The sequence below is a fragment of the Saccostrea echinata genome, unplaced genomic scaffold (assembly GCF_033153115.1).
Source record: "Saccostrea echinata isolate AGI-Se365-2 ecotype Australia unplaced genomic scaffold, CSIRO_AGI_Sech_v1 ptg000051l, whole genome shotgun sequence".
Classification (NCBI taxonomy): domain Eukaryota; kingdom Metazoa; phylum Mollusca; class Bivalvia; order Ostreida; family Ostreidae; genus Saccostrea; species Saccostrea echinata.
Window position 1 is genome coordinate 2,482,917 of NW_026889800.1, and position 15,684 is coordinate 2,498,600.

Here is a 15,684-nt window from a genome sequence, read left to right on the forward strand (position 1 = left end):
TTTATGATGTGCAAAAACCTGGACTTTTGCAAAAAATAACAAAATCAATAAAATCCGTTATAAATTCACAAATCACAAATAAGGCCATTAAGGCACCCCAAAAATCATTAAAATTAAATGGACCAATGAAAAACACTCAATTCTTCAGTTTAAATAATTCAGTTTACATTCAGTTTAGGTTTAAGGACAGACAATACTTTCCTCAGATTATCTGTTATGTAAATCTTCGTAATATGTGAAAAATATTCAAAATTTTAATTACCTTCTGATTTCTAAACCAGTTTCTAATCGTCTTTAAAAAATCCAAACACTAAAAAAAGTGATATTGTCAAATTAGGTTTTTTCCAAAAGGATTATATAAGAAAACTATCCTCTGGTATCTTGCACAAATGCCTGGTAAGGTACCTCAATTTTTTGTGAGTAAACTTGTTAAAGTAGCAATACTTCAATGACAAAAGCTTGGAAAAAAATATATATTATTGAGGACCGTATACGTATCGTCTGTCCTTAAGTTACAGTGCATTTTACAAAATAGTCCTTTTCCTTTTTCTTTATTGCTTTCCGTATAGCATTGCATAATACTTTAAGTAAGGATTTACTTAATAGTTTCAACTCGCACATGCATGAGGACGGCAAGATGTATTCCTGACTGTTGTGTCACCTACCAGTTAGCCAATCTCACACAATCGGTTAGTCAATACCAATCTGTCCTATATTGTTACCGGAAGTATAGAAACCATGCAGTAAATAATTTTGTTTCATTTGAATGACATACTGGTATTTTACAATAAAGATTTTTCATATGAGTGAAAAATTCTCGAGAGGGACGTTAAACAACAAACTAACAATACAATAAAGATTTTGCAACATTTAAAAGTAAACATACGTCTTCCTATTTTTGATTAACGATATCCGTACTTTTAAAAACACATGCTTAAAATCTTGCTCTAGCTTGTAAGAAGTTGAACATTGTAAGATACACAATCAATTAGTACTGATAGTGTGAATTCGGTACTCATTATTACCAAATTTATAAAGCTGTACATATGAATTAATCAATCGAACATAAGTTAAACGTTTGTTATCAAAATATTTTTATCTTCATGTCCTCCGTTGGAATTTGCATGACAAAAACTTCACCATTTTTCGATACAATAATTAGATGACCATTGTCGTCCGCAAGTAAAATTACAGGACAGAAATTATCCTCATGCGGATCAAGCCGTGCAATGACTGTGCGAACCTGTCCTGTTTGAGAGAGAATACGAACTTTTCCTCCATCTTGGTCACTGATGAAAATCTTTCTATCGCTATATACAGATTTAGCAGGATGAAACTGAGTTGGATCAGATTCTGACGTTTTATCAAACTTTTCGATTATCTCTCCGGATGAATTTAGATGCCAAACACAACAAGCGTAGAAGTCGGAGAGGAGCAATTCGTCATGAGATTTCGCTGCTATGTACCAGGGACATATAAAGTTTGTGTTGATTATTTCCCGAATTATTCCACCATCTTCACCAAAAATCACTAGCTTGCAACTTTTCTTTTCACAGACGCATAGTTCATTATTCAATGTGAAGGCGATCCCGCATGGAGAAACAACATTCCTTGTGAATGTGGTTATTCGATTCTCTTCACTAAGGTTGATTTGATCAATTCTGGCTGATCTTTTTTCTATTTAAGGCAAAAAAGGTTTAAATATATCAATTAACAACAACAACAACAACAACAAAAAATACTAAAATAAAATAAAATAAATAAATAAATGATATTCTCTATTCCAGTTTGTCTGCTTTCCTGCTAAGAGTTGTTTGTAATTTTAAATTCATCGTATTATATAGCAATATTTAAGCAATAAAATCTGGAAGATTCCATAAAAATAAAATAAATTATCCAAATACCTGATTTAAGAACAGAAACAAACAAGAGTTCCCCAGCAACGCAATCCAGTCTTGCTGCAACATCCCATGGATTTTGAATTTTGTAATCCCTTATCTTCTGACCCGTCAGGCGAAAAATGGAAACCTTTCTTTTACCATAACTTGCAAGCGCAACATTGCCATTTTTCAAAAGAGTCCCTCCTAGAATACAGGAAGACAAAAAAGTACCACTATAACCCTTTATTGTTTGTGTCGGTCTCTCCACAGCTCTTCTGGTCTCTCCTTTTCCATATATATAGTCAACACTTTTATTTTCAAAATAATTCTATACAATTTATCAGAATTTTTTCTAAGCTATATTGATATCATATCAACTATGTGTTCTTATAGACCGAAACATAGAGAATTCAAATTTGCTGGTGTGATATTCACATAATCAAGAACGTATTCTATATTTAGTACCTTGTTGTCTCCCGTTATAGCGGCGTACTTACCTGTCACCGGAAGGTTTGTACAAAACTTTGGTTTTTCTTTTCGTGTCATCACTCCTTAAACAAAATTTTAAATGGCTTTATAAATTTAAGTTAGTAACTGTTAATACAGTAGTAACTATAATTAGCGATGATAGTTACTTATAAGCTACTGATTTAAAGGGGACCGACTGGGGTTTTCATTGCGCGATACTTCGCGCAGCATAATAAAATCAAGTGTTTTTACTCTTTTAAAGCAACTTTTTTCACACATCTAATCAAATTAAACAAATTAAGCAATAACAGAGTAAACTTTCTTATCTTATTTTAAACAACTGATTTTTTAACGACCTTTAGCTGATAGGTAGGTGGACGTCGTAATAGTGAGTTTGTGACGTTATGATAACTGAAGTTTTTTACGAGGGGGTCATAAAAAATGTTATAAAGGGAAAAAAATATATGCTCTGGAAATGGTAAAAACAGAATTATAAAAAGCTCTCAATTATTTCCAGAATATTTTTGCATATTCATTAGTAAAAAAAAAAAATAAAAATAACCAGATGATAGAGTATCCCTAAGCTTGGCATGTACACTGAAGTCAATGTAAGTTACATATGATATAAATTTTAACAGCTTTTCAATTGTAGTTTTTACACAATAAAACACAGTCTAATTTGAAATTATCTCAGAAGTCATCCGTATTTCAATTTGAAAAAAAAAAATCTCAACATTTCTGATTTTACAGACTTGTCAATAGTAAAGCTGAGTTTCAAGAACAATTTATCCTAGTAAATTAAAGTTGCATATTTTCACGGTTATTAAAAGTTAAATTAAGTTAATACGGATATACTTCATGTATTTCAAAAATTTCATGCTTGACTTTGACTAAATATAAACAAAAAATCACTTCCTGTCAGTATTCAGCTGTACGTAAGGGTATCACAGGCATTCAGAGAGAAAATAAATCCAGATATCAAATAGCAGAGTACGTACAAGTAGATTGATGATTGATTGATTGTATATTGTTTTACGTCCCATTCGAGAATTTTTCACTCATATAGAGACGTCACCATATACCGGTGAAGGGCTTCAAATTTTGACCTTTACTCGGCACTCAGGGCCATTGAGCAGTGAGGGATCTTTATCGTGCAAACGCCTGCCGTGACACGGGGCCTCGGTTTTTAAGGTCTCATCCGAAGGACCCGCAACTTTCACTTCAGAGTGCCGAGCGCATGGCGAAAGAACAGTTGCTACCTATTTTTTTATCGACTTAGGTCCGTCGCGGCCGAGATTCGAACTCACGACCTCCCGATCACGGAGTGAGCGCTCTACCGTGAACGGTACAAGTAGAAGATAACAAATTAAATCAAAGTATATTATCTGAAAACAGAGAATTCCGTGTACAATATTATTTTTAAGAAATAAGGTATCATTTTAAAAGTTTTATCGGGATGTAAATACGGGTTGGTCATGTGATCAAATCCCATAAAGCCCGAAGGGCTTTATGGTAGATTTGATCACATGCCAACCCGTATTTACATCTCAATAAAACTTTTAAATGATACCTTATTACTTATATTTACATTTGTGACTGATTTATAACAGATAGTAAGGTACTAAAGTTTTAAACCCATAAATGATTTATTTTTTTCAAAACTCAACGGTATAACTTGAATGTGTTGAACACGTCGATCACTTATGACGTCACTATGAAATTACGTAGATCGTTTATGACTAAACAATCAATTTATGGTCACATGACGAACGTGTTTTACACAGGTGTAAAAACGCCTTGTTCAAATAGTGTTATATAAGGGAAAACATTTGCAAATGTAAATATAATTAAATAAAGCCATCATTATTAATCTGAGTTAACCAGACAAGTGCCCGTATTCAAGTCTGTGTTATATCTATGTATACCACTGAGAAGGGCTTTCATTTTAAAATCTGTTAGTTAAAATGTTAAGTGTTATTATAACAACATAATGGGATGGAGAGTCTTTGTCTATTTGGACAACTTTTTAGATGATAAAATCTGTTGTAGATTATTTATTTATTGTTCACTATTTTTATGACGAGAACTTTGCTCTGCAAATCTTTTTTCTCTAAAACGTTTCCACTTCAAAATAGAGATGTCATCGCATACATTACAACAGTGTTTATTGTCAGTCCGAGTGAAAACTGAAAATGCTTTTGGGATATTAAAACATGTTTTTCCCTATGAATAATTATCAATTACAGCAAAATTTGAATAAGCATACTACTTTAATTGCATAGGCGGATAGGTTGAGGATCAGGGACCCCTCCCCCTTTTAGGATTTTAACACACACACACACACAAACACCCTCACACACACACACACACACACACACACACACACACACACACACACACACACACACACACATGACAAAATATGTTTTTCATGAACACATTCTCAGTTAGTTTAGATTCAATTTTGTTCAAATCATGACCCCGAGGGTAGGGCGGGGCCACAATGGATGGTCCAAAGTTAAATTAGTAATATTTTGGAAAAATCTGTTTTTTCCTCCAGAACCACTGGGTCAAAAAAGATGAAACTTATGTGGAAACATCGTCAGGTAATGTAAATTCCAATTTCTTAAAATCATGATCTCCGGGGGTAGGGTTGGGCCACAATAGACAATGAAAGTTTTGCATTGGAATACATAGGAAAAATCTTTTTAAAAATTCTTTTGACAAAGCATGATCCGTCATATTCACATGGAAGCATCCTCAGGTAGTGTAGATTCAAGTTTGTTCAAATCATGACTCTGGGACTAGGGTGGGGTCACAATGGACGATCAAAATTTACACATGAAAACATAGGAGAAATCTTTAACAATCTTCTTCTAAAGGATAGCAAAGCCATGATTTGTCTTATTAATGTGGAAGCATCCTTGGGTAATGTTAATTCAAATTTGTTCAAATAATGACCCCCTTGGTGTAGGAAGGGGACACAACAGGTGATCAAAGTTTTAGTAAGGAATATATAGGAAATATCATTTAAGAATCTTCTTCTCAAGAACAACAAAGCCATGATTAGTCATTTTAATAAAGAAGTATCGTCAGGTACTTAGATCACTAAATTTTCGCAACACCTTATTTTTGTTAATCAGATATTGACTCTTAATTAGCGAGACAGAATATTCACGAATTGTGGTTATTGCTCAATATAATCTTTAGAAATACTAATATATGCGGAAATTAAATTTTCGCGAGCACACTGTCTCGAGTAATTATGCGACTACAAATTTCTGGCGAATAAAAAAATATTTACAGTAGTGTAGATTCAAGATTGTTCAAATCATCATTCCAAAGAGGGGATTAGGGTAGGACCATAATAGAAAATAAAACTTATAGTAAAAAAATCTAAATGGGAAAAGATTAGAACTTAATTCATGAGTTGTTACTGAATACTAGACTATTTATTTCTTAATTTATGAGTTGTTACTAAATGCAAGACTAAGTATTTCGATGAACCTGATCATCCTATTTCTCTTGCTTTTGGACGACAAAGCTTCTTCTACCAATTTATTTTATACATGTACTCTATGAATCCTCTATGGATTGTTGTTTAATACTCAGGTGACCGTTAAGGCCTTTGGGCCTCTTGTTTAAATCGAGGTGATATCCTTCTTTGGTCCACTTTTATCAATAAGTGTAAAGGCGTATATGCCTTTCATTCACTAAAATGTGGACCTTTTCTCTGTGTAATGCCTATTGCAAATACCAAAAGTGAAAAAAAAATAAAAAAAATAAAAAAAAATAATAATAATAAAAAAATAAATAAATAACAAAAACAACCCTTTCTCTCTCTCTCTCTCTCTCTCTCTCTCTCTCTCTCTCTCTCTCTCTCTCTCTCTCTCTCTCTCTCCCCTCAAAAAAAAAAACGAGATTCATTGCAGTTCTGGGAACCAGTTTTATTTTCTTTGTGAAATTAAACATGTAAGGTTTACATGAACTCAGCTTAAATGGGATTAAAACCCATTTTATATGACCCAGGCTTACTGCAATGATATCTGGCTTATCTAATTATAAGAAATAGGTGTGAATATAGATATAAGGTATCAGAATAAGATAGAGTAAAGGATCAGAGTAAATCAGACAGAAATTCAAAATAAATCAGAGCAAGATGTAAAAGAGTATCCATTTAAGTATTCGAGTGATTCAGAGTAATGCATCAGACTGAAATATCGGAGTAAATCAGATGAAATATGAATAAATAAGAATAAGGTACCGTGTAGCGGGTTTTCTTGGAGGGTGTAACATTTGGCGTTTTGTCTGCTCAAAGGCATGCCAACAATTTTGGCGTAATTTATTTTAGCGGACAAAGGGTTTCAACTCTTTGAATATGAACACTAAGAAGAGTACTGAATATTTTAGAGATTAAAATTTTAGCGGGTTACTTTCAAAATGTCAAAATAAGCAAAAATTAGCACCCTGCTAAAATAACCCGCTATACGGTATCAGAGTAAATCTTACGACATATCTTGTCTCAGATAATATGAGTAAATAGGAATAAGGTAAGTCTTACGACATATCTTGTCTTCAAATCGTGTCATTTTGTGAGGCACAGGTGTAGGAAGACGTGGGTAATCATGTAGTTCCGATTCAGCATCCAGCTCAGATTCTTATAAAATAAGCAACATATTTCTGTTGAATTAAATAAATAGGATGGAGGCTATTACTTATTAGACAATTAATAAGATTATCAAAATTATCTGTTGTAGATTTAATCTATTTCTTATGAATCTTATGATGATGATGATGATGATTGCAATTCCGTTTCTCTAAAATCGTTTCCACTTAAAAACAGACATTTCGTCACATACATTACAACAATGCTTATTGCCAGTCCGAGTCAAAACTGAAAATACTTTTGGGATTTTAAAACAAATGTTTCCTTGTTACTAAATAAAGCATAATGACGTCACAACCGTTGATATGAAAACGATATCATGAGCAATTATTACTATCATTACAGATTTGACCCTGTGTTCTAGATGTTTGGAAGAATGAAAAATATATTTGCAATGACAAAACTACCAGTTAACCTAATCAACTCTGGAATTGGACAGGCGTCCTAAATTTTAATGAAAAAAAACCTTATATGTAGATGCTGTGCACTTGCATCCAGAAAGGAAAATAAACTTTGTTGTGAACCAAAGAACAGAAATCCAATTCAAATGCGGAATGCAAATCGAACCAACTCATCAATTGATGAACTGTAAATCGGAAAACGTTATCCACTGTGTCGTTTGTCCGACATGCAAAGAGTATTATATTTGACAAACGGGGAAACTAATGCCCGGGTTCATATACATAAGCAAAAGATTAAAAATTCTGGTTTGAAGAATACTCCCAGCTGTGAACATTGTGCATAATGCAACACGGGAACATTTCGAAATATCCTTTTCAAACCAAGAAGGAAAATCTGCGCTGGCCAGGGAAGGGCACTCTGTTAAACTCTTTAAAGCAATCGCATTTGCAAATAATACTGTAATTTATATTATTTAGTAACATTATGAGTGTATTATGTATGTACATTATATATTATGGCGTCTTTCTGTTACCTTAACTTTTTATGACGTCACTGATGTTACCATGTGACCTATCTGACATTTGTATATCATCATAAAGAGCCTGCCATGGTGAAAGTGCTTGCAGTTAGTGTTAATGTATTGTGACATTTTGTATACATATATATTTAACACTTCGATGCATGTTTCATCAGGACAAGTTTGAAATAGTACCAACCTCTTTTTTCCCATACTGTTAAGTAGGTGTTGTCTGCTCCAGGAAAACGAGTGACGGGTGTTTTTTGCTTAAATAGAGACTGGCGCTCTGAGTGTTCTTGTAAAGTTCGGTGTTCTGTGTAAGAAATTTATTTTACTCTCAAAGAAATTGTATTGAACTCTTAGGAGCTCACCTACTTTTGAGCCCAATTACTTCCACTAAATATTTGATCCCAATTTAGGCATGTTCTATTTTAGTTTTTTGTCATATTTTTTTTTCATATTGTAAATTAAATTTATTAACTAATCAAGTCTTTTCATGAAATGTATAAAATATTTTTGTTGATTTTTAAATAGAATAGAACAAATAAATATTCCATTTGCTTCACATATAGCAATCAACATTCTGGGATTTCCTATAAATTAGGAAGTGCTTCAAGTGATAAGATCCGTATCTTTTTTTTTTTTAATACTAGTGTACAATTTTTTTTTCTGATAGAAAGTAATAATTGGCAAATAAATGTTTTTTCTGTATTACCGAAGTATTTGTGATTCTGAAAAGTGCAAAATTTAAGACCTCTGATATCTAGAGAAAAAAGGAAAAGAATGAATTATTTGCAGTTCGATGACCTCATGACTCCTTGCAGTATCTGAAGTGCAAGCCAACCTTTCAGCTAACATATTTATAAATAAATTTCTGTCTCTGATTACATGTTTACACATTTTTGTTTTTTGGAATTAAATGGTTATTTCTAGTATTTATCTTACACTGTACATATACAATTTAAAAAGTTTTTATTAAAAGTGATTTTAGGCTAACTTATAGTAACATTTATGAGTATTTTTCTTTCTCTAATTATTCACATTTTCATTATGGAACTGAACGGTTATTTCTAGTATTTTTTTTTTTATCTTACATATATAATTAAAAAGAGTTTTATAAAATGATTTTTGCGTAAATGATATATTTTTTTTCTAGGAATAAAACAGAATAATTAACATTTGTACAACCCTACCGTGTCCTTTGCTGTCATGGGGTCCCATTGGTTCCTGGTGAAGGGAACCAGACAGGTACATTCTTTCTAAAATACATGCAGTAGAAGGCACGGAACTTTATATAAGAAACAATTAGTTACTAGTAATTAATTTCCAATGTCTACATTGGTCATCTTTTATGCTCCTTTATTGGCCGACCTGATTTTTTTTTTTTAATGAAGCATAATTTATTTTAAAAAAAATGTCTATATGAGAGGAAAAAAAAAAAAACACTTGCTATTCCTTCAACTCGAAATTCACATCAATCGACGACGTTTTATCGATTAAAATGATTTATTCAATTCATTTGTCTACTTAATATATCCCAGTGAACTTAAAATAAAAGATACTACGGAGTCTGCCATATCTTTTAACTATAGACGATAAGGACCAGCTAACAGCTAAATTGTATGGCAAACAAGATGACCAGGTTTTCGAACATGAACTGTTCTTATTTATTTAGTGATATTCCGCTATTACCTGTATGCGGTGTTTACCTTTCCCAACTTATTCGATTCTCAAGAGGATGCTATGAGGACGATAAAATATCACTGGGTCTTATTTTGGTTGATGTGTTTCATACCAATTCTTAGGCCTTTGTTTACATATTGATTTGACTACGGAATATTTCGTGTACCTGATAAATACATAGGACTCACGGCGGGTGTGACCGGTCAATTAGGTATGCTTACTCCGCTAAGACACCTGATCCCACCCCTGGAATTTCCGAGGGTCTGTATTTTATGCCCTGTTCACAAATTTGTATTGTTTGTAAATTCCCGAGGGTCCGTGTTTTATGCCCTGTTCACAAATTTGTATTGTTCGTAAATTCCCGAGGGTCCGTGTTTTATGCCCTGTTCACAAATTTGTATTGTTTGTAAATTTTTTGTGAACGATCACTGTTTGTGATCTTCACCTTTCTGATTTTAAAGTAATGAAACTCTCATTGAATTTTTCCAATGGGATGGAATAATAAGTAGGAGAAATGGCAACAGAATTAAATGAATTATGGATATTACGAAGTTTAGTTGTCCATCTAGTTTGCTTTTTCTGTGTTTTGATATATATGCCTTATATTTTCTTCATTGAATACACACTATTTGTTCCTTGGAATATATTTACGTTACACTACACATGAATAACCCTTTTAATCACTGGGAGAGGGCAAATAAAAATTTAATAACTTGTGATCCATCCCATTTACATGTCAATAAACTATGTTTAAATCAGTCGATAGCATAAAAGTCTAAAATATAAAATAAAATGTGAAGAAAAATTATTGAAAAAAGGATCTACCGATTTAAATATTTCACATTTCTGCCAATTCTAAACACTCAAATTAACGTAGAATTAAAAGACTTGACAATATTAATAAGAAATCAAGTGAGGTAGAATTAAATTACTCATCAAAATTTCAGTGTAATAAGAGCAAGATTTGATATTATTCCGTATTCAAGGCTAGTCCTTACAATTTGTAGAAGTAGTGTTTTATCGAATATACCAACCAGATGTGGAAAAGTCTTGAACTTCTTCTTTGTCTTCCTTCTCTTCTTCAACTATGAATTGTTTGTTTATATATTAGAGCCATTGATTATATTATACTCACATTCAGTGTAACTTTTTTTTATGAAATCCATTACAAATCTACAACATTCCTCCCCCTATACACAAAGAAATCTTGTCACGACGCGATAGAATACACAGCAGAAACAACATATATTTTAAATACACACATGACACAGGAAAACCAAAATGTATATAGTTTTGGCTCAAAATAATGTTGTAAAAAATAACAAATGTACTTTAAAATTGATTAGTAATACTACTCCCTTGCAATATTTATTTGCGTTATTTGATTTTTCAAAACAAACGGCTCTTACGTCTATTACCGCACCAGTTCTGAAAGGTGCTTAATTTACAATAAGGATGAATGAAATAAACATTTACTAAGAGAGAAAATAAGAGAATGTAAATATAAGCATTGAATTCTTACTTTTGGATGTAATTAATCGTAAAACACATCTGTACGTGCCGAAAAATTATCATACGTCACAGCCAGGTGCTGTTATACGACAGGTGACATCAATAGATAACAAATCAATGCTTAATAAGAACGATTAAATTATTTTTTTTATTGCAGTTCTGAATTTTTATATATTCGGAACTATAGAATTATGGACTCTTTCGTTGGTGAATATGGTTTGTTATTCATCAGAAAAATATCAATCTTGACCGCTGCGTAGCCGAGGTCAATATCCATATTTTTCTGGTAAATAACAAACCATATTCACCACCGGAAGAGTCAATAATTGTTTTATTATATAGTCAGGATTTCAATAAATGAGACATTGAAGGTTGCATGACGACACCATTTTCATTAACGAACTTCTGTCTTAGAAAGATATAATATATCCCATTTCAAGATATAGCCTCTGTCTTTTCTTTTCGTTATGTGTAAGACCTCTTCATGTTTGGAATAATCTGGCGATGGCTTGTCTGAGTTTTTTTTCTGCTCAAATTCACAGCTGGCTCTGGCCGTTGCAACCATTGTTTACAACTTTGTTTGAGGGTTGATTGTGACCTCACAATCGCCGCTGCACGCGCATGGATCCGGTGAATTTGTAGTGTTACGAACCGTTTGCCTTTGTAGTTATATGGGGAATATAAATAGACTATATAATAAATTAGTTTATCTCAACCGCAGATCCCATAAACTTGATAAACATGCATCGTATTATTCCTATTGGAAAATTATTTCATGAATGTTCATTCTTGATATTACATTAATAAAGGTCGCCCGCGTGGCGCAGTGGTTAGAGCGTCTGCTCTAGAGTCGCGGAGTAAGGAGTTGATCCTTACGTCGCGGGTTCGAATCCCACTGTGGGACGTGGAGACCGGTCCTTCGGATGAGACCGTATAAACCGAGGTCCCGTGTCGCAGTAGGTGCTGGCATGAAAAAGATCCCTCACTGCTCAATGGCCGTGCAGTGGTTGCAACGTTATTGTTGACAAACCAGTCGTGTAGAATCGTTCGTGTAAGGTGCGTGATCGTTCGTGTAACGTGCGAGATCGTGCGTGTATCAGACTCAATCGTTTGCGGTTTTAATCGTGCGTGATCGTGCGTTAAGAAACGTGTAAATTTCGTTTTGTAAGTTTTTATCGGAATGTTATTTGTTATACAAGCATTTCGCTTGTCTGATTTTTTTTTTTCAATCCAAATAAAATAATGAAACGCGATTTACATAATTGAAAGCAGAACGAACTAATTATCGCTTGGAAATAGGCAATATAGTAAGTCGTACAATATTGTGTTCTTGTCAACTCGCGTAATTTTTTGTGATAAACCATACTTAGATGTTTAAGGATTTTTTCTCTGATGTTAATTATGTTTACTGCTAATTATAGTCAAGATATTTTTGAAATCAATAGATCAAAAATAGATATTTTTACAAATAAATAAACAAATCTCTATTTTCGGAATGTACATGTACACGACATGGTTGTCGGGGTTTCGTTCATCAGTGTTTATCTCTGGAGCTTACTTTTAACTATTTTTGTAAAATAATTGTTGATTTTAGAGACTCACAAATAGAAACATGGATAAAACTTATAATTTAATTCATTTTCATGCCTTTTTTTTTTTTCAAATTTATCCCTTTCTGCATATTACGAAATCAATTCAATCAAAGCTCACGGTCCAGCTACATGTACATTTTCTGATAGAACGACAAAAATCAGTTTTCTCAAGTCGGAGAATTACGTAAATAATTATTTGTTATCTAAAATAATTAATAAGTCTTACATATATTTAGTTCCAGAAATAACCAATTCAATTTTTTTAAAATTATTTTTCAAAGTCGATGAAATAATATAAATAATTATTTGAAATCTAAAATAAGTATCAAGCCTTATTTCGTTTTGAAAATATCCATTCCTAAAGAATTTGAACTATTTTGCGTGAAGAATCGTGCGTTTGCGTTAGCAATCGTGTAAGATCGTGTAACGTGTAGAATCGTGTGCGTGAGGGATCGTTCGTGTAACAGGTTTTATCGTGCGTTAATCGTGCGGAATCGTTCGTGTAACGTGATCGTTCGTGTAAGTTGTCAACAATAACGTTGCAGCCACTGTAAGTGCCGAGTATAGGACAAAATTTGCAGCTCTCCACCGGCAAGTGGTGGCGTCTCCATATGAGTGAAAAATTCTCGAGAGGGACGTTAAACAACATACAAACAAACAAAAAACATTAATAAAGAAATATAGGAGTATGGTCAAACCTTCTAAAATGTAAGGTATTGTTAAATAAAATATTTTAAAAAAGATAGAATGAAGTTGAAAGAAGGAAAAAGACGGAATACCTCTATTTTGATTCATGTTTATCCATTCAATATCGGGTTTAGTAGGAATCAGAGCCCCGATTGATAACTTGTCAGGATCGGTCGGATTAAAACGAATAGTATCTTTGAACTCCACATTTGGCAATTCTATGTTATCTATGGCAATGCTATGAAATCTATCTTGAATGTTTTGCCAGTACATCAAAAAACATCTGTCATTTCCAAATGCAAGAAGTGTATGAATGAGTTCCAGAATGCTTTCAATTGATTTTGAATTCGTGTCCACTTTGGTGAGAGATTCAGCAATTTCTCCAGTTAGATTTTCGGAATGCAACTTCAATTTTTCTTCAAATTCTGTCTTCTGAATATCTATCCGTTCCCTTATTTCTTTATGAGTGCTTTGTATTCTTTTCAAAGCCTTTGCTTCGCTGGTTTTTAGAAAGAACTCAAAAGTCTTTACATCTTCCCTCCTTCTATCAAACTCACTTTTAATCTTGCGCAGCTTATTTCTCATGATTTGAGCATTACTTTTTATGTCTTCCAATGTAATACAATTGTGGTCATGGTGTTTTTCTTTACAAACATGACATAAGACAGCTTTGCAATCAAGGCAGAGTTCAAAAAGATCGTGTTCTAAATGCTGATCACACAATAAGTTTTCATCTTCCATTTCTGGTGACTGAAACATGAGCGGCCTCTGGTAATCTTCAACATTAACAGTTTGATGATGAGCATTAAAGACTTGATGAGCCTCCAAACAATCCTCACACAAATCAATTCCACATGGAGGACAAGCAAAGGTAGCCTTTACCTCTGATTTCCTTTTCAAACACACCCCTTGGCAAATTCTTTCGAATTTACTGCTTCTCTTTAGATTAGACTCTTTCGAAAACTTTTCTAGCAATTCATTCACAAAATGGCACGGTGGTAGATCCTCAGCTCCAGAAAAATCGAGAACAAAAGGACGTCGACAAATAGGACAAAAGGCCTGGTTTCCCTCTTGCGACTTTTCATGATGACGTTGAATGCAATCAGAACAGAAAAAATGATGGCATTCTAAAATCTTTGGATTCGATAAAGTGTCAAAGCATATATTACATTTTAGAAGTTCTTGCAAAAGTTTCATCTTAGAGCTCGAACTTTCTGATTGATCCATTTCTGTAAGTTACAAGTAAAAATTTACTGATATTTTGTCACTATAACCATAAATATCTAAAACTATGTGGAGAATAACACTTATCCATTTATCTTTCTAAGAAGCATTTTCAAAAATAAAGTCCAAAGAACTGTTAATTTCAATTAAAGATAAAATTAAAAATATATTCAAAGGAGTTTACATAATATTTAAACAAAAATTTCCCAAAGACGGGAAAACTCACACTTACTGGATATATAAATTTATAAATTATATTTGAAAATTTCAAATGCCACAAGTTGGCTGTGATTTTGGTCATGTTTTTGAATTTCAATCAACATATTGATGACATTTGGCAATTCATAATAAACCTGCGATATCTCTGTGACCTATGTTTAGTTGCAAAGTGTTAACATTCATAAAAGTGACAAGAAAACAGACAAACTTTAGCAATGTCTGTATTCTTCTCGCCACTTCACTCGTATTACAAAACTGAAAAAATAGACATTTCTTCAGAGAATCCTTCGTAAATGGCTTTTACTCTAAAGCATTACTACCAACCTGAATAGTTCAAAAGAGAATAGGCAACTTCAGGTGATAAAAAATGTAAAAGTCAACCAACAAATTCTTTTCTATATCGAAAGAAAAAATTAGAAAATTTTCCTCTTACCTTTTTTTAATCTGCAAAAAGATATGAATCCCCAATAATTATTGTTTTACTTGCTGTCAAGATACTTACAGGAAGTATATTATTCATTATTTTTTTGTAACGCACATTATATAGTAGTATGCAATTCATGAATATTAAAGCCGGAAAGAGAGAGTGAAAAAAAATTAATTGGTACAAAGATTAAGCATCATATAAGCTGTAGGAAAAATGGATACTGTATTCATTCACTTCCTTGTTCTCTCGCTGCATTTTTGTAAGTATTTAAAATAATATTATATTTTATGCATACAATGGATTCAGATTTATACCACCATGTTTATCATTACCTCAAACTTTCGAAATTGAAAGATAATAATAATAAAAAAAATAAGAATATCAGTTTCTTCTTATTCCTTAAAAGT

General features: G+C 32.7%; 2 protein-coding genes across 2 annotated transcripts; both read right to left on the reverse strand.

Moving 5' to 3' along the window:
* Nucleotides 1-1,008: 1,008 nt before the first annotated feature.
* LOC133203737 (tripartite motif-containing protein 2-like) lies at nucleotides 1,009-6,979 on the reverse strand. The gene is made up of 4 exons (XM_061339518.1): nucleotides 6,910-6,979; nucleotides 2,378-2,431; nucleotides 1,905-2,084; nucleotides 1,009-1,677 (listed from the first exon to the last, which is right to left on the reverse strand). Exons 1-4 carry the CDS (start codon nucleotides 6,935-6,937, stop codon nucleotides 1,085-1,087), a joined length of 855 nt encoding a protein of 284 aa, XP_061195502.1. The 5' UTR covers nucleotides 6,938-6,979; the 3' UTR covers nucleotides 1,009-1,084.
* Nucleotides 6,980-10,371: 3,392 nt separating this feature from the next.
* Nucleotides 10,372-14,634, reverse strand: LOC133203470 (E3 ubiquitin-protein ligase TRIM56-like). Its single transcript, XM_061339248.1, has 2 exons — nucleotides 13,500-14,634; nucleotides 10,372-10,391 (listed from the first exon to the last, which is right to left on the reverse strand). Exons 1-2 carry the CDS (start codon nucleotides 14,632-14,634, stop codon nucleotides 10,372-10,374), a joined length of 1,155 nt encoding a protein of 384 aa, XP_061195232.1.
* Between the last annotated feature and the right edge of the window lie 1,050 nt (nucleotides 14,635-15,684).